Here is a 20,738-nt window from a genome sequence, read left to right as displayed (position 1 = left end):
TGAAATCAAGGGGTCCAGCAACCCAGGGAGTTTTCATGGATTCGTCAACTTAGTGGCATCGCTTGATGAGGTGTTTGAGGAGCACTCATAAATGGTCTTGTTATTGTACTCTCTAAATGTTAAATTGTAAATAGTTGTATTGATTGCACCTTTCCAGCTGAATATCACAGTATATACTGAATATGCTGTTTTTTTTTATCTTAGGATAATTTGGTTTGATTTTCAATATGGCACCATTCTCTGATGTGTGTTGACATGGTTACCGTGATGATTGTATATAGAGTAAATAGGTTATGTCAACATTGATTTCATTCATCAAAACTGCTGCACCTAAAATGTCTTCAGATAAAGACAATGGTATTGTTGTGATTAATTGTAAAGCAGCTTTTTTCACTTTCAGAGGTGAAAATAAATGGGGGCAAACTAGTAGATGACAGTGTATCTGATTATCTTTTAGATAATCAATAATGTCAATATACTGTTTTGTGAGACATTTGAAGAGGACGGCCCACAATGAGCAAAATCACTTTAATCATCTTTTTTTCATACAAAAACATTTTCAGGGAGTTCAAAATGAAGCATTTTAATTGGGAACATACAGTGGCAGCAGCCATTTCAATGATATTTTACAAATATCAAAGAAACGATGACTGGGGGGCCAGAGTGCAGTTCCCCCCCCCCCCGGTAGCGACAGAAGCCAAACATACAGCTGCAGATGCACGGTGTCTGTATGAAGATGGTGTTTATTACTAAAGCACCCCGAGCTTTTAAATGTTAGGAACTGTCTGTTTCGCAGAGATTTCTGGCCATGCGCCGGCTGGACCACTTCTTAAACCCCATCAGTAACATTTGTGCTTAATTTAACTCAAGCAACAAAGCACTGGAGGCTCAGAGTGGAGCCATAAAAACTTTGAAAATAAAAAGGGAGTGGGGGCTATAAAGGGGTTTCCCATGCTCACCATCTGTTTGAATACTGGGGTTGCACTAAATTCAGCTGCAATATTTTTGAACTGTTTAACAGTTAACTTTTTATATTTTGTAAAATGAGGTCCACAGGACATTGGAGGAAACTGCACTGCTCCCTCCAACAGAAATATATTGGCTTGTTAACAATTTCTTTAGCTGTGGTTGATGATAGAAAACTCAGAAAGCCAGTCCGTCTTCTTCTCAAGCTGTGAGTGGTGCATTTTAGGCAGAATACAGTAGTACCTGGCATCCTTCACTGCTGCTCTGAGACAACCACTTCCTGTGTTAGAAGCTCTTTTCTGTTTATTTTCTGCTGTTTCTCTGAGGGAGGAGTTGCTAACAGGGTCTGGAGGTGCTGGGTGGTGGTTGTGGTGGTGGTGGGAGGGGTCTTGTGGTGTTGGTGGTGGTGTTGTTGCAGGGTTGGGGTATCAGTAGTCATCTCCCCGGCTCACCACCTCCTTGCAGGTGGGCCTGAGCAGGATGGTGTGCTCAAACTGAGCGGTGTAGCAGCCCTTGGTGTCGCACAGCGGAGGGTAAGGGTCCACGATGCCCAGGTCGCACAGGTTCTTCAGGGCCATCAGGTACTTGCTCTCACCCAGGCGGTCCAGCCAGCGCCGGCAGAATGCCAACGTGCCAAAGTTCTCATTGATCACGTTCAGCAGGTGTTTCGCTCTGGGCAGCCTGAAGAGCAAGAAAGCATTGGTGATTTTAGAGTGCCTCCCAGAACACAGTTTACAGACACTCCTGTAGTGCCACCTCTTGCAACCAGAATATGACATGTATTTGAGAATTTTAACAAAAAATACAAAGATGAGTAGCTAAGCAATAGCAGATAAAAAAAAAAAAAAGAAAAACACTGATTAACCTTCAGAGGTTTTATCAGATTTAAACAAAAATCAATAAGTCAACAATTTACAAACATAAAGTAACAGGTGTTCTGTAAGATTAGATTGGACACATGCAGTATACAGGGATCCATTATGAAGCCAGATTAACTCTTACCTGATGGGGACGTGGCCAACGTCGAAGTTTTTCATATAATGAGAGCACTCCATGTCATCGTGGACCACACCTTTACCTGTGCTGCCGAATGTCTCGATGGCATAAACTTCTCCCTCCTGCAGGATCAAAATACACCATCAATAACAAGGTGACTGAAAAATATGAAAATTCAAGGCTTGAAATGGTCGTTCACACACTTTATGCTTTTTATTGTCTGATAGTTACAGTTGAATGTGTGACATATGATCTGTGGCTTTACTGTGAAATTATAAAAAAGAGAGAATTTAAACTGTTTTATTCCACAGCTATCGTACATGAGTTTAATAAATAAATAAATATGACACACTGTGAATGATGAACAGTCTCAATGAACTCACCTCCATTCTTGTTGCTTCTCCTCCTTTAACGATGGGCACAGTCTTTCCAGCGTGTATTCTATACTGACCGATTGAATGACCGTTCAGGTTTCGGATTGGCTTCACTGGAACAGAAGAAACAAGTCTCACAAAAGTATATTAAGGATGTTTTGGGGGTTTTTTTGTACTGTAAATCTCAAAATACAAGTCATGGGTGCACTTGGGGGGTGACGATAAAAAATGTATAAGAGGTGCAGGTAGTCACAGCTGAACCTTGATATGTTTTGCCATCGAGCTCCACCTCGTAGGACTCCATCACCTCTTGAATCGCCTCGCCAACATCACACAGACGCACATCAATGCCGGCGTTCTGCAGCAAATAAACAGGAAAACGTCATCTACTGGCTCAGTACAGCTCAAACAAGTGCTGTGTGTTAATGTTTATGTGTGTGTGTGTGTGTGTATGTATTTCAGTCCTACTTTGATTCCAGTGTTGGTGGCGTCTCTCACAGCCTCCAGCAGCTTGTCATACTTTGGGTTAAATGTGACAGTGAAGGCACAGTCAATGATTCGCCCTGCAGAGAGACACCAGGAGACAGGAGAACATCTTTTAGGAACTCTTGATGTTTACCGAGATGATTTCTGTTCACACCACAATGTCACATTAAAAATAGTTTAACTAAACCCTGATTATCTTAAATAGAACAATAAATATATATTTGCCATCTCCTGTTAAGTGTCTATTTACCCTCATCATTTTTATTCTGGGGAAATATTATCCTTCATGCACACCTAACCACTTTGCACACTGGTTCAGTCCTCTAGAAATAATAAGCAGCTGATTGTTACTCTGGCTAAAAACAGTAAAAGGGAAAACAGTGAGTGAACTGTGGAGGATCTTCTAATGTTTGAGCGTTGTACATTTAGTGCTTTCTTAAAGTGGCAGCCACTCTGACTGTCCATTACAGACAAAGAGTGAATTCATCACTTTACAGCATCAGCAGAAAATGTGAGTGAAGCAGCACTTCATTCATGTGTTACCGTTGATGTGCGTGCCGAAGTCGATCTTGCAGACGTCGTCGTACTGCAGGACGGTGGTGTCTCCGGCGTTGGGAGTGTAGTGGGCAGCACAATGGTTCAAGGAGCAGCCGGTGGGGAAGGCCAGGCCGGCGTTCAGCCCGTTCTCCTTTATCAGCTTGCGAGAACAGTCTTCCAACCGCTCGCTGGGGAGAGGAGAGGGATGGGAGGTGAACAATACAAGAATAAATTGGAAATGAAATAAATAAACTTCAATGAGAATATAACTCAAAATAAATAAAGGCATTCTCACCAGATTTCGATCATGGTCATGCCGGGTTTGAGGAAGCTGCGGACATGTTGGCGGACCTGTCTGTGGGCCTCGGCTGCCTGTCTGAAATCGTTCCACACCTCCTCGTTGGCTTTATCCAGCACTCGCTTCTCTTCGCTGGTTGTGCGCCATGCTGCGCTGCGACTGGGAGACAAACACAACAGCAGCATTCATTTTAATTATGGGCCTCAAGGCCAGAGGGCTGCTTTATTGGAGGTGTAGCTATTATAGATGTAAAAGGCTGATGACTTTGAACAGAATGTGACGAAAATAAATACGTCAGTGCTGCAGGCTGTGACTGCTCCTGGCTCATCATCTGGCCAATATCTCCTGACACAGAGACTAACTTCTCCTTGAAAAAACAAAATACTAACCTAAAACTACATTTAAGACTCTAACATTTAACTGTACTGGTGACTTTCTCTTTCATTTACTCTCACAAGAGACAAACAGGAAAAGGAGGGAAAAAAAGGGCAGAATATGTTACATGAGATGTCTAGTTTTTTGTCTATATGAGCAGGTGCACATATATAGATACATGCAGATATAGGTAATGGCACTGTAGTGCAGCTGTTTTCCTGTAAGCTACAGGGGAGTGATGACGGATTTTATCTTCTGTCTTAATATGTTTTCGGTTCGTTTGTATTCTGTTAGTAAATTTTACGTAAGGGAAGACAAAAGTGGAGGAATAGGGGGAATGAAATGTATAAAATCAATAAAAAGAAAAAAATGGGTTTTCAAAGGAGCAACACCAGCAAGTGTGATTGATGTGTTTATGTTCTTCTTACCCATCCTGTGAGGCAGGGTATTCGCACTCCTGGCCGATGGGGAACGCCCCATTAGGGTATAACTCACAGATGGGCACAGACGGTGGATCAGTCTGAGATTTGGCTGAGAGGAAAACAGAAAAACACCCATCAAACTGACGCAGCCTCACTGATTCAAACAGTGAGGGTTTGAATCCAGGACAACACCAAACCATAATTAATTAAAAGCAGCAATAATTGATTAAAACGTCATCAGCTTACGCCCTTTCTTCTTCTTTTTCTTCTTCTTCTTTTTCCCTGCCGAGTTTTCTCCATCATCTCCGTCTGTGCAAGTGAACATATTGTTGTTAAACAAACAACCAAGTGTGATGTTTACAGGTGATGTGTTATTAGGTGTCATGACAGTCACCTTCCTCGCCATCCTCCTCCTTCTCTTTGTCTTCTATCGCCTGCTTCTCCAGCTGTTTGGTCACTTCGGCCACGCCATCGGCTTCCGCCTCAGCACCTGCTGCGGAAACAAGATCATCAGCGACGAGTACAAGTACACGGTCCAGTGAACAACCAAGCAGCTGCAGAGTATCTACCAGTTTAGAGACCTAATCCCATACCAGTACTACAATGCACGGAACTCATCTGGGTCGTTTTTATGTGAGGTAACAGAGGCCAGACAGCTGAAAACTGAGTTTATTTAGCAGGTGTATTTATATAAGCAGCTATAAAGAAACTTCCATAAGTGACCTTCAAAAAAAGACGTCAAGAAAAGTGTTTCAAATAAAAGAAAAAAGCAAATAAAAAAACATGAAACATAAAGAAAGTAAAAATGCAAAACCTGTTAGAAGGTCGGTGTGACATTGGTGAATATGACTGATTTCAAAAATGGGTAATTTATTGACACAACAACAAAACAAACTGCATTTAATGTGGACCAGTCACGTCTGGCCAATACCTGATTAGCTTAAGGCTCAGTATTAAGCCCTGATACCAATCCACCAGATCAACGCTGTGTGTTCTTCAAAGATGTGAAACTCTACAGCCAAAAACTCTCAGAGATAGCACAAATTATATACGATTTGTTAAGGAGAGAGGTAAGAGTTTGTAGAAAAGCGAGCAGCTGATTGTTGCTTTAATTACAGAAAAAAAAGGAAAACACTGAGAATACTGTGGAGGCTGTGCTAATGCTGGCGAGCTGTACATGAAATACTACTTGTGCAAAGTGGCAGGTACTCCAGCTAACCATTATGGATGTAAAGTGAGCCTTAAATAAGTGACTTTTCAAAGTCAGCAAAAAACATGATGGAGTCAGCTGCAGAAAGTACAGCAGGATATTTGGGGAAAAAAAGTGGTAAAACAATATTAAGATTGGTATCATCGCTGAAGAGCAAGTCTCTTTAAAATATATACGTTTATTCTTAAAAGCTGGGAAAACAGCACGAGTAAGGAGTTTCCTTAACCTTAAATCAACAGAATCTTCTAGGAAACTTATAAAAAAAGTTATATTTAATCAACACAACACTGCGTTTTGTTGATTTTGTTGTTTGTTGATAGTCCAAATGATCAATCTTTGATTTTGCAATGCCATTGTTCTGTCATGAAAAACACATTTTCTGCAGCCCAAACACAGCATATGTTTCAGTTTTTTTCTAAAAAGTACAAACATTTATTTCTCCACAAGAAACAGGCATTCAGGTAATGTTTGAACACTGTAATAAAAAAATATAAATTACGTATTTAAATAAAACAGGACGTTGTCATGAACAAACCCATGTTCCTGGAGTATGTGCTATAAACTATGAGCATAAGGAATTTCTTTAAAAATGTCTCTAAATTGCAGTTAATTTGAGTTTGGTTTGAAGTGCATGTGGAATAAAAGCGACCATGACTTCATAATGTTTTGGTGTGGTTTATTTATAACATAAATTATCTTTACGGTGTTTTTTTTCCCTTACATAATAACTCTGGCAAAGGGGGAATTACGAAACAGGAAAACTTGGCTGAGGCGCATCGCAGTCGGCGAAGAAAACGGTCACTAAATGAAGCAAGTTCGGTGACAAAACTATTGTGTTTTCTCTCAAAATGTGAAGTAAATGGCTTCAAGTACGGACTGTGTCTAATGTCACTGCTCCTGGACGTGGCTCTGACCAGCGCCCGGCGTGTTTCATGAGGCCTGACAGCCCACACCGCTCAACCCGCATGGCTAATGAGGAACACCGCCAAGTTAGAAGTGGTACACAGCCACGCTTCCGGGAGGAGTTTCAAAATAAAAACAAAATAATAATAAAAACTTGGCTACATTACTCCATGGGTACATGTTCACAAGATCTTTACAAATCTAGCAACACGACATGCAGTTTAAATCTTTAGCATAAATCCTCAAGCGTTACATTTGACCAAATTGTAAATACAGGCGCCATCACAGTAGGATAGTATGGAAACCCATATGCATTTTACCATACAAGTATTTCCTGCCCAATTAAGCAAGTTCCTTTTTTTAAAAGAAAATCTCTGTCATACTAATTCTGGCAATGTCCTTCCGCAAAATGTCGGTGGAAAATTGAATTTTCCTGACCGAGAACAAAGTCTCATCTTTAGTTTGATTTGAACTAATCCAATTTAAACATGTCTACTCAACCCTTAAATTTGTTACTCAAACTCGAACAACGCAGGGACACAATTTCCACTCCAATCACCAAGTAGGTTAAAGACTACAATGTGCTCCTAATTTTACGCGAATGTAAATAATAAGAAATAATGACAATATTACTGGTCTTAGTTACAAGAAGAGATTAGCTATAAAAAAAAAAAAACCTCTACTAATCCCCTACACAAATTGTATGTTCTACCATGTATACATATTACCCTTCCTTTTTTTCAATTAAAAGAAAATTTGAAAATATGTCTGTATATCAAACTCAATTATGCACGATTTATAATAATGACTCCGTGGTCATAACAAAATTCAAATCAAACTCTACAATCAAAGACGTTTATTTCTAAGGAAACCCCGAGTTGTTTCCGGTTTAGTCGCCGCTAGTTGTGGATGAATTGACGCAGATCTGTTAGCCTGTTAGCATGAAACTGCTCGGAACAGCCTCACCTGTCGTCGCAGACTTGTTCTTCTTCTTCTTTTTCTTCTTCTTTTTTGCAGTCTCCTCCACCGGGTCGGCCTCTTCTCTGTCCTCCGTCTCCCCGTTCAGCTCCCGGTCCGGGACTGGTTTCTGGTCCACTGCCTGCTCCGCAACCACGTCCGCCATGATCGCAGACGCTACTGGAAAAGGAAGCGCTAAGGATTGTGGGGGTGCTGTGCGTGATGACGCCTTCAGGGACAGTTGGGTTTTTAGAGATGTTGTCAACTCAGCAGTAAAAGCCTCTACCTCGACAAACATAACTTATATTTTAGAGTTTGTTTAACATTTATATAGAATACAGTTTTGCGCAAATAAAATGTATGCTTTATTTTGTCATATTTTATTGTCATATCATGATATATTGCATTAATTGTAAGTTGTTCTGTTTTTAATTTGTGTTATAAAAGTTCATTTTACTGTTTTATTGTGCCGCACTTTGGCCCTAATTAAACGTCTTTTCATTCCACCATATGTGTGAAAATGGATTGTCATCTTACGAACATGTGGAGTCAGAAATCTAAGCTCATGCAGAGGACTTGAAGGCATCATGGAGTAAAACATGCTGAATCAGCTGAATCGGAGCTCTGAGCCTAATGAGGAAAGATCCTGCGCTGCAGAGTAAATATTTATTTATACATTTATATGCATTTAGAAGCTACACTTCACTACACGTCCACAAATATGTTAATTATCAACAACATTTAGGGAAACGACTTACAGGATTATTTATTTTAGTTTAGCTTTTCCACTTTAATGTATATGTTTATATTTATAGATCGGTTTTCTTGTTGACGAGGTTACAAAGCGGCAAAGTGGCAGTGACAGAGATGACCACCAGATGGCAAAGCCTGAACAGTAAATTAACTAATAAGATAATAAAGCCGTGTGGTGCTTTCTGTTTGGGTGCAGTTATATTAAGTCAACTACATCAGGTTTGTAATGCTGGAAGAAATACTCAGAAATTTACATCTCTAGGCTTCAAATAGTCATTGGAATGAAAGTACCTGAGAAATTTAGAGGTTAAATGTTTCTAAGAACTTGTAAACATTTGAAGTAGGACACGGGGCCACAACTACACACTGGTCATATGGGAAAAAAAAGCACAGTACCTGAGTAAATGCAGGTCTGTGTGTGTGTGTCTAAGGCTCCAAAGGGCTTAAAAGGGGAACACCAGCTGTTGTGGGTCAGACAAATGCAAAATCCCACAAAACATATCAAATAACTCACCAAACCTGTTTCTTAACCTCCGGCCATCAGAGTCTGTGAAACCTGAGCACAGTCTAACATCAGAAAAGACCTCAGGATACACTGAACACTTCCAGAATGGTATTTTATTTCACGTTGGAAAATGCAGAAGGGGTAGGGCCCCACCCCGGGGGAGGGGGACAGGAGGGGGTCAGGACAAGGCAGACACGGAGGCAAGAAAGACTGGGAATGTGGAGGCATACATCAGGGCTGTCGGACTCTTACGGCAACTTAGTGTGAAACGTAAAGATACAGATTGCCCTCACATGAGAGAAAACCAGCCTCGTCTTTTATTACCATACCCGCACAGGCAGGTATTTGATTTTAAACCTCACAGCAGCAGCACAGTTCATTAAATTCATGCCACACGATTCGGTGTAGAAAAACAAGGCTTCCTGACCTTTCCGCTGAGCGTGGCCCTGTAAACACAGACGCTGAGAAAGTGGGATTGTTTCAGTCATCATGAATTGTTCTTAGGTACAATAGTGTCGTATTCCAAATATGTCACTGCACATAGAATTGAGAGAGTGTGTTCGGCTGTGTGTCCACTTTACTGTCACCCCCACTGTGTCTGATCAGAGACAGATCACAGAAAAGGGGACAGAAATAAAACGCTGACAGTAAAAATAGCATTCCACCTCCACTTCCTGCCCTTTGTGTGTGTGTGTGATTGTGTGTGTGTGTGTCTGCCTGTAAGAATTAAGGTCGGCTGAGTTCAACCTTCTGCTGTAAGGGGTGTTCAGACAGAAAGCAAAGCAAAAAAACATCCACAGGTCAAACTACAGTGGTGCATTGATCATTTCAGTTACTTTGCAGTTTCAGATTAATAAATTCAAAATATAACCAATAAGTAAATTATTATTAAGTTTAGATAAAATCTGATTTTATTGATCCCTGGGGGGCACAATCTACCAAACAGTATATACATTAATTAAAATCATACCCACCTTTACCAGCTGCAACACTGAAGTGAAATAAATCGTTATATTACATAAAAATGTTTGAGAAAAAATTGGAATTATTATTTGATTTTGAAAAGTAGAACTTACGTCCTTGTGTGTGAGTGCGCCAGGACTCAACACAACCCCCGGTCCTTCCTGGTATTTCCCTCTCGTCTCTCTTATGAAGTGGATTCGCAGATTCCTGGGATCAGCCTGGATTTTTCGCTGTCGATGAAATGTTTTGAACGTGCGCAGACACGTCTTGGTGTCACTCGGGTGAATTCGCATCTAATCGCGTCTCTGTTTGCTTTCTGTCTGAACACACCTTTAGACGATTACCACTGCTATCTCAGAATATTGCTCTCAGCCTTTCCACCTCAGCACAAAACATCCGAACAGTAACTCAGTTTGGACTTTTCTGATTTCAGTGACACATGAGAAAGCTGAGATTAAAACCGTTTCCTTCTCAAACAATCTTATTACACATTTTTATGTATGAAGCCAATCACTTGTTTCTTACAATCACACACTTTACACGATGTGGACGTCACCAAGTAAACATTCTGGTCTTCTGACCTCAACACTGTAAGGTCGAGTTTTGTTTTAGTGGTTCTGATACCTGAGTTTTGACAGCAAAAGAGCAGTAAGAATTGTGGGTAATGCACAGTAACATGGACGGATGGGTAATAGAGAGTGAATCTGAAATATCTCCACACCAGAAACAGTTAAGATGTAACACAGACCCGTCGATAAAAGACACCCAGACAATCAGACATAAATACGGTCTCTGCTCAGTGCTCGGTTAAAGCAGTGGGGTTTAATTTTAGTCCTTCTCAGCGATTTGTCTGTTGCTCTCCTCCTCTTCATCCTCCTCCTCCTCGTCTCCGAACGTCTGCTCCTCCATGTTGATGAGCGAGTGCGAGCGTGCCGCCACCTGAGCGGCGAGGGCGGAGCTGAAGCTGAGAGCCTCCGAGCCGTGAATCTCCGTCAGTCTGTCCATCACAGAGACGGCAGGGACTTTAGGCTTCAGGAAGCAGTCCAGACCGTTCTGGGACTCCCCCTCCTCCAGGACACCGTCGTACTGGTGCAGCTCGGACGCCCCTCCTCCTCCTCTAGTGCAAACCGAACCCCCTCCCAACTCCCCGTCCTCCACCTCCAAACCACAGCTGAACTCCATCACCGGCTCTGCGGAGGGGTCAGGACTCACGCTGCCATCTTTTCCTTCCTCTTCCTCCCCTTCGTTTCCTGCGGAGTGCTCCGATAGGTGGTTTCCCTCCTCATCGCCAGTTTCTACCAAGCCTACAGAAGTTGCAGCGTCTGATGGTTTGGTGGCAGGATCTGAACTGTCACTGCGAGCTGACGGCGTCACAGCAGCTGCAATTCAAGGAAGAGAGACATCATTCGGTTTGATTTATATATTGATTAGTAAGTTTGACCTTGTTTTACAAATCTGACGAATGTGAATCTGATGTGACAGACATAAGTATAACTCATCCGTAGTAAACTGGTTGTGTATGAAAACCCACATGGAAAACCAGTCTACTGTTTATCACAGTGAATTCACAAGATGCATCATTGTGATTGGATTAACCAAAAGAACACGAGTAAGATTTTATCTGCAGAAAAACAGATCCCATTATTCAACATAAAACCAGCCTCATTCCAAGAATATGAGCAACACTAGCACAGACCTTGGTCACTGAAGAGCAGCTGCTTCCTCTTCATCCTCTCCCCCTCTGATGCACGGAAGCCCAGAACAGCTTTCAGCTCTGACAGGACGCGACGAGACTCCTCCCTCTCCCGGCGCTGACGTTCCCGTTCCTCCGGCGACAATATGTCAGACCAAGACCCTCTGCCTTCACCGTCAGAGTCTGAGTCGGACACATACGCCTCCCACTCCTGTTTGAACAAAACAGTAGGAGAGATTGGCAAGAAAAACGGGGCAACCATCTTGAAGGTGGCGAAGGACCTTTGGTGTAAATATCAGCTAAAAGGTGGATCTTACCAGCTCCTCTGGAACAGGGTCTTTGTCCAGGATTAAGGGGTATGATGGAGGAGGATCAGGAATCTCGGACACAGGAGTACCACACTGCTCCAGGCCCTCGGCATTGCCTGCAGAGAGATGGTGTAAACTCACATTACTGCAACAAAATTACCTCAACAACTTGGTTTTGGAGCTTGGTCACTGTGTTGGGCTGCTGAGCTCTGGATGGTCTGTTTCTTCCCCTGCACTCTGGAGGAGCTATTTCCTCCCTGACTGGCAACAGTCTTGAGTCACGGTAAAGGAGGAAGTCTGCTTAAAATAGGCTGATGTAAATGGGGAAACCATTAAACTGCTAAAGAGGGTGTCGCTGTTCTGTTTCATAGCACTGAGAGAAACATGGGGTGGCGTGTAAAGCAAACTTTGTTAACCAGCACTGAACCTACAAGTATGTGGTAATAATTTAAGCTTAACATGCAAAGCAGCCATGAGACTAACTATAGCAAGTCACAACTCAAAGGACACAGCAGCACAGAGCTGCATTCAGAGTTACCATCAGGAAGTTCTGTGTGTGTTTTTGCGTGTATGTGTGCTCACCTGGACAGGCGTTGGCCCGTCTCAGCATGCGGTCCACCTGGCTGATGGTGTCCTCCCAGCAGCCCGTGCTGGCCTGCATGTGCGGCTGCAGCTGGTGCAGCCGGTCACTGAGGTCCTGGTAGCCCTCGCATGTCAGCTCGGGCAGTTCCTTGGACACCATCAGTTTCTCCAGGTCGTCCTCCAGGATGATCATCCTGATGAAATCAGAAACAGAGGAGGAAGAAGAATGTTGATGGAGACATCACTGCGTTTTGTAAAGAGCATCAGCTGTCACAGACTTTAAAAATCCTTCTTTAACTCAATCTGCTTCCTTTAATCTCCCTCTGCTTCTTTGTGATGGATTTAAAAGGGGAATTCAGAAGGGGATAACAGCTTTTACCACACTGATTATTAAAGTCTCAATTTATCTTATGGGAGATGTAGAATGAGGCCAGTCAGGGTTTCAGAGTGTGTGTGTGAGTCTCACTCGCTGAGCAGGGCCTTCAGGTGCAGCTGCAGGCTTCGGATGGACGTGTGCAGGGTGTTGAGCTCTCTGCACTTCTCCCTGGCTCGTCCGGTCCTGTCGGAGCCCGTCGTTCTCGGCTGGGTTTCAAAGTGTCGGTGGAAGTCGTAGCTGCGCTGCACTTCGCCGAGACAGCTGGCCAGAGCGTGATGGAGGGGCTCGGTCACTGCGGCGATGGACCGGTGCAGCGGAGGCGGAGGAGGAGGGGAGCTTTCTCCTTTGAGTCCACCCTCTTCTGGCTCCTCTATCCGGCGTGGTGACAGTAGAAGAGCCAGGCGACGGAAACATTCAGAGCTTTGTCCCACCCACAGCTGGAACAGCATCTGCAGAAGAACAAACACCAGTTTAATAACATCCTGTTTGGAGCTCTATACATTGTCCTATTACCAGCACTGTTCTTTCCTTTCTTTCTTTGCCTTTTAGCTGTTGCTGGCTTCAGGCTTTTGACTTCAAGAACTAAACTGAGGTCAGAGAATGAATACACTTTGTTATCACACTATCGCTTTACTCGAAGCCCTGAGGCATTGAGGAAAGTAGGCCATTTAACAAAACAAAGTGATTCCTTAGACACCAAGCACAGAGACGGAACATTAGGCACATTCATATGAGCTCCTTGAGAAGTTTCCAGCGGTATTTGGTTAAACCAGGCCTTACCTTCAGCGCAGGCAAGCTGTAGTCGTCTGTCAGCTCCTGGGCCTGCTCATCACCCAGGTGCTCGATCCCCAGGCCGAGACCCAGCTCCTTCAGAGGCACCGCGGACACGTAGTTGGTCACATTATCGATTTCAGAGTTCAGAGGAAACGTTGGGAGGGGTTAAGGACACATCACGCTTCTGTGAAAATGACCACAATTCTACAGGAAGCTGGATATTTCTCCGTTTCTATTTGTGTTTTTTGTGGCCTAACAGAGCAACAAATTTATTAAGTGCAGTTTTAAACTTATAAATTATTAATGCTTCAATAACATTTTCCCCTCCAGAGATATATAATGACACTTTAAGCATAGGTCACACTGTTCCAAACCTGAAGACACATAAAAAGAAAACACCACAAAAAAATGTAGGCTAGTTTTCCCTGTGTCACTACAAAAAGAAGACGCACTGAGTTATTAAGTGTCTCTCTCCGGGTAAAGGATATGCCTTGAGCATGTGACAGGTGGCTCTCCGTGAGGCTCTGAAGGCCGAGCGGAGCGCCCGGTACAGGGCCTTCCTCAGTCCGATCAGCTGCTGGCCCCGTGGCACCGCCCCCGGCCCCGCCCTGCTAAAGGAGCTGGCCGCACTCACCCTGTCGAGCAAACTTGACAAGTGAAATGTGATACAACTGTGGAGACGTCCCAAAGAGGCAGGGGGGCACACACAACACTGAACACCACAGCGCTAACGACGACACACAAGACGTTTGCTATGTGACAAAACGACATACTGAGACAATTCAGACATGAACACAACACAGGAACGTTACACTATCAGGTTGTAGTGGCGAACTAGACTATTAAAGGAACATTTGACATTTTGGGAAAGATTTCCTTGGGAGAGTTAGATGAGAAATGGTAGCCAATTAGCTTGGCTTAGCATAAAGACTGAACAGTTATTCTCATTACTGATTTGACAATTACTTTTTCAATGAATCGATTGTTTAGTCTATAAAACATTATGCAAAAATGCAAATTACAGCTTCACTGAGCTAAAAAAGGTGACATTGGTTTGAACGAAGCAGTGACAGTCGGAGATATGACAAGATATGAATTCACATTATCATTATGTGGTTGGGTGAGAGGCGGGTGGATATAAAACGAGCACACTTACAGGGTGAACCCTCTGGAGATAACCTCGGTCTCCTGCACCAGGCGCAGGGCTTTGCGAGACAGGCCAGTCAAGGTCTTGCTGTTGTGGACCAGAGTCTGGAGCTGTGAGGCCCTGGAGTGGACGGTCCTCTGCATGTGGCCCCATCTCCAAAGCGTGATCCCCCTCAACCCCATGCAACCTAGCAGGGCCAGGCCCCACGGGGCTGCCGCCAGAGACCAGAGGCTCTCAGATATGGAGCATAGGCCCAGCAGCACTGCAGCCAGGCCAACCAGCCCCGCCATGTCCCTGAGAGACGAGAACAGGAAGGAATTCTTACCAGTGTTTCCAGAAAGTGTGACTAGTTTAGAGCTAAATAACTGTGCATAGTTTTATCAGATTAACCAGATTTGTTTGAAATACATTGGACGCCAAAACAATTATAAAAATATTAAATTAAATATTTAAAATGTGCACAAATCTTTTTTTATGATTAAACCTGTAGCTGTGTCAAATACGGACTACAGTTTCACTTTCTTAATTTTAAACACATATGCAATTCAACAGCTTTTCCCTACAATAAAGAATATTTGCAAAACTTTTGTTTCCAAATAAAGCATTACTGAACTTTTGTAAAACTATAGCCTCAATATTTTTGAGGCTACAGTTTGGGTTTGTGCTGGTGTTGTATTGGAAAGCATTATATTCTCTGGTGATCCAATTATCTTGTCCATCCACCGCACATGTGTGTGTTTCTTTCCTAACAACGTACCATAGGGAGGGCGTGGCGATGAGGCTAGGCCTGGGCAGGGAGCTCGCTCGGCTGGGTGAGCCCGAGGCCGAGGAGGCGAGGGTGAGAAGGCTCGGGTCTAACAACTCAATCAGCTCCACATCCTCCTGCAGCAGCACGTCCTGGTCCAGAATGCACCTCACCGAGTACTGGCCGAACACGCAGTCCTGCATGACGGAAGGAAAACATGAAAAAGGGCTTTGTAAGAGCTTTCAAAATAAACCAGAGTGAAGTTGATGGTTTAATGCCAGCATTCCATTCCCCATACTCCCTACCAGTTGCTGCTCCAGCTTATGAGATGCAGCCGCCTGGTGAAAAGGGCTCCATTTCCACAGGGCCTCAGCCAGTCTCCATAACCGTCCTCCCTGCAAGTCACACAGGGGAAAGGTTATAATGCCGTCAATTAAGTATGAACACCATTGCACTGCTTTCCATTATTTTATGCCCTAATAGCCCCGGTTACATTGAAATATATTCCTCATTAAAATACTAAATGATTCACCTGTAGTTCTTACAGTCATTTCGGTGTGCTTCCTCTGTCTTTGAGTGCATTTCCCAGGAATCACACACAACCAACGACAACAGTGCATAAACACTCGCTCACGGTCAAAAGGAGTATCCACGGAGACAAACTCTTTCAGGCAACAACAATAAGTGCAATGTGTGTTTGTAAAACACTCACTCCCGGGGCTTATATGGCAGCACTGTGGGATAAAAACCACATCACTGCTTCACTTTGCTCAGTTTTGACTTTGGAATTATAACTGAGTGTTTACATTTTCGGCATCAATAAAACTCAAACTTTTATCCTTTCAAAATACATGGTTGTCAGACAGAAAGAAAGGAAGGGTTCTTTCAGTTCCAGAAAAAGAAACAAGTCTGCACAGCTTTCATTGGAGACACTACAGACACTACACACAAACACACATTTCTGTTTTATGTCTTGCTTCCTAGGAGTTTCTGTATTCCCTGCACCGGGGACACCCAGTGTAAACAGCCTGAGACATCCACCAACGAGCTCCATGTTTTAAGTGCCCTGACATTTCAATGCAGAACAAACCTCAGGCTTTTCAAAATGTTGCAAGTTTTTCTTCCAACTAAGAGCCTACAAAAAAAAAATCCTAAACTGTGTAATGCCTAATCGTGAATAGGATCTACTATTCACTAATCTGCTTAGAGTGTTATGTGGCATCACTGAAATTCTTTAAGATGTTTGTAGGTTTCTTTATCTGTTCATGTAAAAACAAAACAGAGAATCCTGTAAAAACCTGCATCATAACATCCTGTGAAATGTCTTTGTGTGTGTGTGCTCCCATTCTGGTTATTGATCCAGACTGGGCAGCCTGCATGCTGACCCTTTTCTGAGGGGTAAAGCACAAGTGTTATTAGTCTAAAGGCCGCAGTCGCATTGATTTCTGATCAGAGACTGAGCTTCACGACGGGGCAGTGACACAACACTGTTGATCAGTCCTGGCCTGCAATGTGTATATGTGTGTGTGTGTGTCTGTGTGTGTGTGTGTGTGTGTGCGCTGTAAAAGTAGGCCACAACTCTGTTCTGTCTTCTCTCCAGTGTCAAAGCAGCAAATCGCATCTGATAGCACCACAGAGACGATGCAAACCTTGTGCCTGTGCACTCTCACTGTGGTTAATATCCTGAACCAGTCTTGTTTTCGCTCATCAGTATTCTGCTGGTGTTCCAGGGAGCGTTTCAGCTTCCAGACCCAAGACTGATTGTTACTATGTGAGACAATGAAAACACTCAGCACAGGCAACCATGTATGAAAATGTGTGTTTGTACAACAGATACAGTCATTTAATCGACTGGCAGAAAATGAATGGACAACAAGTAACTGATTCATACTTCACACCATTTCAGTCTGACTACACCAAGAAATATGAGGATAGATTAATGAAAAATGAACAGATGTTCATTTTTCATCTGTCAGCATGAACAAGGTGTTTGTCTCGGTTCCGACTTTCTGTGGGCTCCAGGAAGCTGGTCACAGAGGGACAACCCAAAAGCTTTCCTGTCTCATCCCAATCCCTCATCCTCCTTAACTCCTTAGAACAACAGCGTAGCAGAGAGGAAACATGACACGTACGGAAAGTTCCTGAATGAAGAAAACACAACACCGTTTCCCGTTGCAAGAGGGGGAGAGAACGAGGAGAGGAAGGGAGTCATGTGATCCTGAGCTTCCCAGGACACATTACTCTTTTCACTGAATCACGGGTCGACTCAAACTACAGTCATCAACTGTTAGATTAATGCAAGTGCCATTAAAAGTTCACAGTTTTAATTGCAGAGTTGAAGCGCACACAGGTCCATTAAAAAAAAACAAGCTCACAGACGCACACGGTTTGTAAGAGGCTGCTCACAGAGGGAGGAATAACATCAGAGAGAAAGCAGAGGGAGGTCTCAGTAATCACATTTGGCCTATCTCCTCTAAAATCGACACAACAGCAGGAGAGAGATGCAGGAGAGGGAGAGGTTTTCTTGCTATAAGTGAAGCTGCTGTGTGTGATCACAGAGTAAAGAACATGCAACACAAAATACCTGTATTTGTGTGTAGTGAGCCCTTCTTGCCATGTCTTTCTAATCTCGTCTGACTGAAGTGAATCGCGTAAACCAGTGTACATAACGGTCTGTGGGGGATTGTGTGCCAATATGTGTCACTGTTGTGAGTCAATAGTCAAATTAATTACTTTGTGCTTGACTGCACAACTGTGACAATCACACAAACACATGCTGACCTGGGTCAGGGATACAGTTTGTTTTAAGTGAAAATAACGGTGGGCGCTTGATAAGGACAGGGACAGATAGGGACCTGATCAGGTCTTAACCGACTAAGAAATTTTAGTTGATTAGATGTATTATATTACCTACAGCTTAAGCTGGCAATATGATTAATCTAAAGATTAATGATATTGACATTATCAATTAATCTGCTGACCATTTTCTCAATAAATCAATGGTCTATAAAATGTCAGAAAATAATAAAAACTGCCTGTGACAGGGAGTCCGTCTGAGAGTCCAGTTTAAAACGGAAAGATATCCTGCTTACAATGATATATGGCATATTTAATCTAAAATAACGGCTTAAGCGATTAATTGATCATCAAAAGTAATAGATGAATCATTGCAGCTGAGATGAAATTAGGCTGATGTTAGAATCAGTTAGCTTATTAGTTGAAGAAAACAAATAATCTCTTTGGGGAAGAACAGCAGAGCTGGTGGCAGTGCCATGTGTGATACGTGTGTCAGTGATGGGGAAACTCACTGAGGTTTTCTGTGGATCTTCGTCAGGAGAGTGCAGGTCTCCCTCTTGACCGCCATATTCCTCCTCCTGTGATGCTGTCGGACATGCCTCGAAGTCTGTGTGCCCTAGATCGTGCAGGTACTGGAAAAGAGGAGAGTTCTGCAAAGGAAAAGAGACACGGTGAAACAGATTAAGCAGTAGCTGAGGAATGATGGACGAGAATGAGGGTGGGAGAGGGATAAAATAGCGCCAGATGGATGGGCAAGAGTCGAAAGGGAGAAAATGTGTTGATTAGGTCATCGGTTTCATGTTGGTTGAGCTCACACTCATCCTGGTTTTCCCCTAGTTTTTCTCAGCGTGAACCCAAAGGTGTCCTAACACTGATAAGCGAGGGAAAAGCATCACTGATTCGCTGAGCTGGTCTACTTTCCCCCAGGATTCATCAGCTGAAGTTGAGGCTCCACCCTCACCCATAGCCCCCATCTCTGCTCCATGCAGCTTACTTTTCTATTCTGGGAGGAATGCCGTAAAGCCTACGTGCCTTCACATGTGCATCTGTGAATCAACTCATACAGATGTCAGGACTTTCTTTTGAGCCTCTCAATGCACTAAAAATTCCCTTTAATTCCTCGCTCCTGCGTGGAAACTGGACACTACATGTAAGCACAAGTTATCATGTTAAATCTTCTTGCAGAAGGATAAACACAGGTGATGCAGTTTCTTTTTGTGAACCAAATAAGCCGTGGAATAAGCAGAGAGGAGGAAAAAAAACATCCCATGCTAGAAATTGTCCACAAGACGCCTGTGCCTGACCCACTTCTCTCCCAGCTGCTGGGAAAACATTACTCTGAGCATCTGGGTTGTATTTTTTTTCTGCTTTATATGCTGCACAGCAGCCTCATAGTTTAGGGTAATTAACTATAACCCAACATAACACACTGTCGACAGCAGTCAAACAATGAAATGCTACTCACATGCATTGTCACACCAAGTCGCAGCTCATGTTGTCACCATCCAGATGTAGCTACGTGTGTGTGTGTGTGTGTGTGTCTCTTCTTTCAAAACCGACGCATTGGATCTGGTCATCCCCACCCCACCTCCAGCAACTAGCCTAGTAATGATGAAACACCAACAACAATGCGCACACTAGCCCAGCTCAGCCGCTCTCATGACCACCAAAGCTCCTTGGCAGAAGCACAATTAACCGCCGGCCAGTTATGTGGAGTTGTTTTGCACTGACAATGCATGGCAACGCGGCGAACGGCTACTTACGTGAAGCTAGCATGCCTATTAGCTTGCTAAGCTAGTCGCCGTTTTTGAATCCGGCACCGCGTATTTACCTCAGGTGTCGGGCGGTATGACAAAGCATTACAAGTTTCGATAAAGCAGCAGCGGCAAAAAATACAAACCTCAAATACCACATCTTCATCGAACTCCTCAGTCATTGCTCTCCGCCATCTATACGCAGCCCGTGTTGCATTATGAAGTTGTAGGCGACAGTAGTGGGGAACAGCCGTTGAGAAGTTGTTAGTTAGCCGGTTGCTAAAACTTCGCGTAAAACTGCACTTCCCATGATGCCTGTGTTCAACCGTCGCTTCCTCACCAGCGACGAACAATCGCTCGAGCTAGTTAGAACGCCCCAAGTGGTCAGGAGAGTCAACGTTGGTAAAGTAAAGCGTCTAAAGTTAACGAAAAAGAGCAGGTAAATTACCTTCAAAATAAAGTCCACGCACTTTTAACACTAAATCTACAAATAGCAAATCCAGCAATTAGAATTTCAGTTACTAAAAAAATATACAGTTGAACACATTTTGTGCTAATTTTTTAGCCTTAACTTATATTCCAACAACTGAAATAGATCCTTCTTCAACAACAGATTTTAGAGCTGAAAGAATTAGTCGACTAGTCAGACAGAAAAATAATCATTTTAATCAGTTCATTTCATATACCAAATGATTACTCAATAATGAAAACAAATGTTAGCTACGGCCTAAATAGATTTATTTAGAAATGTACACAAATTTGACCTGCTGTGTCTGAAGAACAGATTGAATGTGCATAGGAAAAACATGAGATCAGTT

The 20,738-nt window shown here is 43.2% G+C and overlaps 2 protein-coding genes across 5 annotated transcripts; both read right to left on the bottom strand.

Annotated features, from left to right (window-relative positions):
- Nucleotides 1–512: 512 nt before the first annotated feature.
- Nucleotides 513–7,713, bottom strand: metap2a (methionyl aminopeptidase 2a). 2 transcript variants are annotated; one of them, XM_041030433.1, is made up of 11 exons: nt 7,534–7,713; nt 4,849–4,947; nt 4,701–4,763; nt 4,461–4,563; nt 3,655–3,816; nt 3,366–3,547; nt 2,805–2,899; nt 2,598–2,694; nt 2,346–2,449; nt 1,969–2,084; nt 513–1,647 (listed from the first exon to the last, which is right to left on the bottom strand). In XM_041030433.1, exons 1-11 carry the CDS (start codon nt 7,688–7,690, stop codon nt 1,395–1,397), a joined length of 1,431 nt encoding a protein of 476 aa, XP_040886367.1. In that variant the 5' UTR covers nt 7,691–7,713; the 3' UTR covers nt 513–1,394. The 2 variants fall into 2 exon arrangements, with proteins under 2 accessions (XP_040886367.1, XP_040886369.1); XM_041030435.1 differs by having other exon boundaries at nt 4,849–4,944.
- A 1,173-nt stretch (nt 7,714–8,886) lies between these two features.
- On the bottom strand, nt 8,887–20,196 carry vezt (vezatin, adherens junctions transmembrane protein). 3 transcript variants are annotated; one of them, XM_041030340.1, is made up of 12 exons: nt 20,067–20,196; nt 18,679–18,816; nt 15,676–15,765; nt 15,383–15,567; nt 14,635–14,919; nt 13,967–14,125; nt 13,485–13,632; nt 12,795–13,153; nt 12,329–12,522; nt 11,756–11,862; nt 11,442–11,649; nt 8,887–11,124 (listed from the first exon to the last, which is right to left on the bottom strand). In XM_041030340.1, exons 1-12 carry the CDS (start codon nt 20,100–20,102, stop codon nt 10,574–10,576), a joined length of 2,460 nt encoding a protein of 819 aa, XP_040886274.1. In that variant the 5' UTR covers nt 20,103–20,196; the 3' UTR covers nt 8,887–10,573. The 3 variants fall into 3 exon arrangements, with proteins under 3 accessions (XP_040886274.1, XP_040886275.1, XP_040886276.1); XM_041030341.1 differs by having other exon boundaries at nt 13,967–14,113; XM_041030342.1 differs by lacking the exon at nt 20,067–20,196 and adding an exon at nt 19,632–19,791.
- Between the last annotated feature and the right edge of the window lie 542 nt (nt 20,197–20,738).

This window comes from Toxotes jaculatrix, chromosome 22 (genome assembly GCF_017976425.1).
Source record: "Toxotes jaculatrix isolate fToxJac2 chromosome 22, fToxJac2.pri, whole genome shotgun sequence".
NCBI classification, from domain to species: Eukaryota; Metazoa; Chordata; class Actinopteri; family Toxotidae; genus Toxotes; species Toxotes jaculatrix.
The sequence above is the reverse complement of the archived record's forward strand: the minus strand, read 5'-3'. Positions and strand labels throughout refer to the sequence as shown.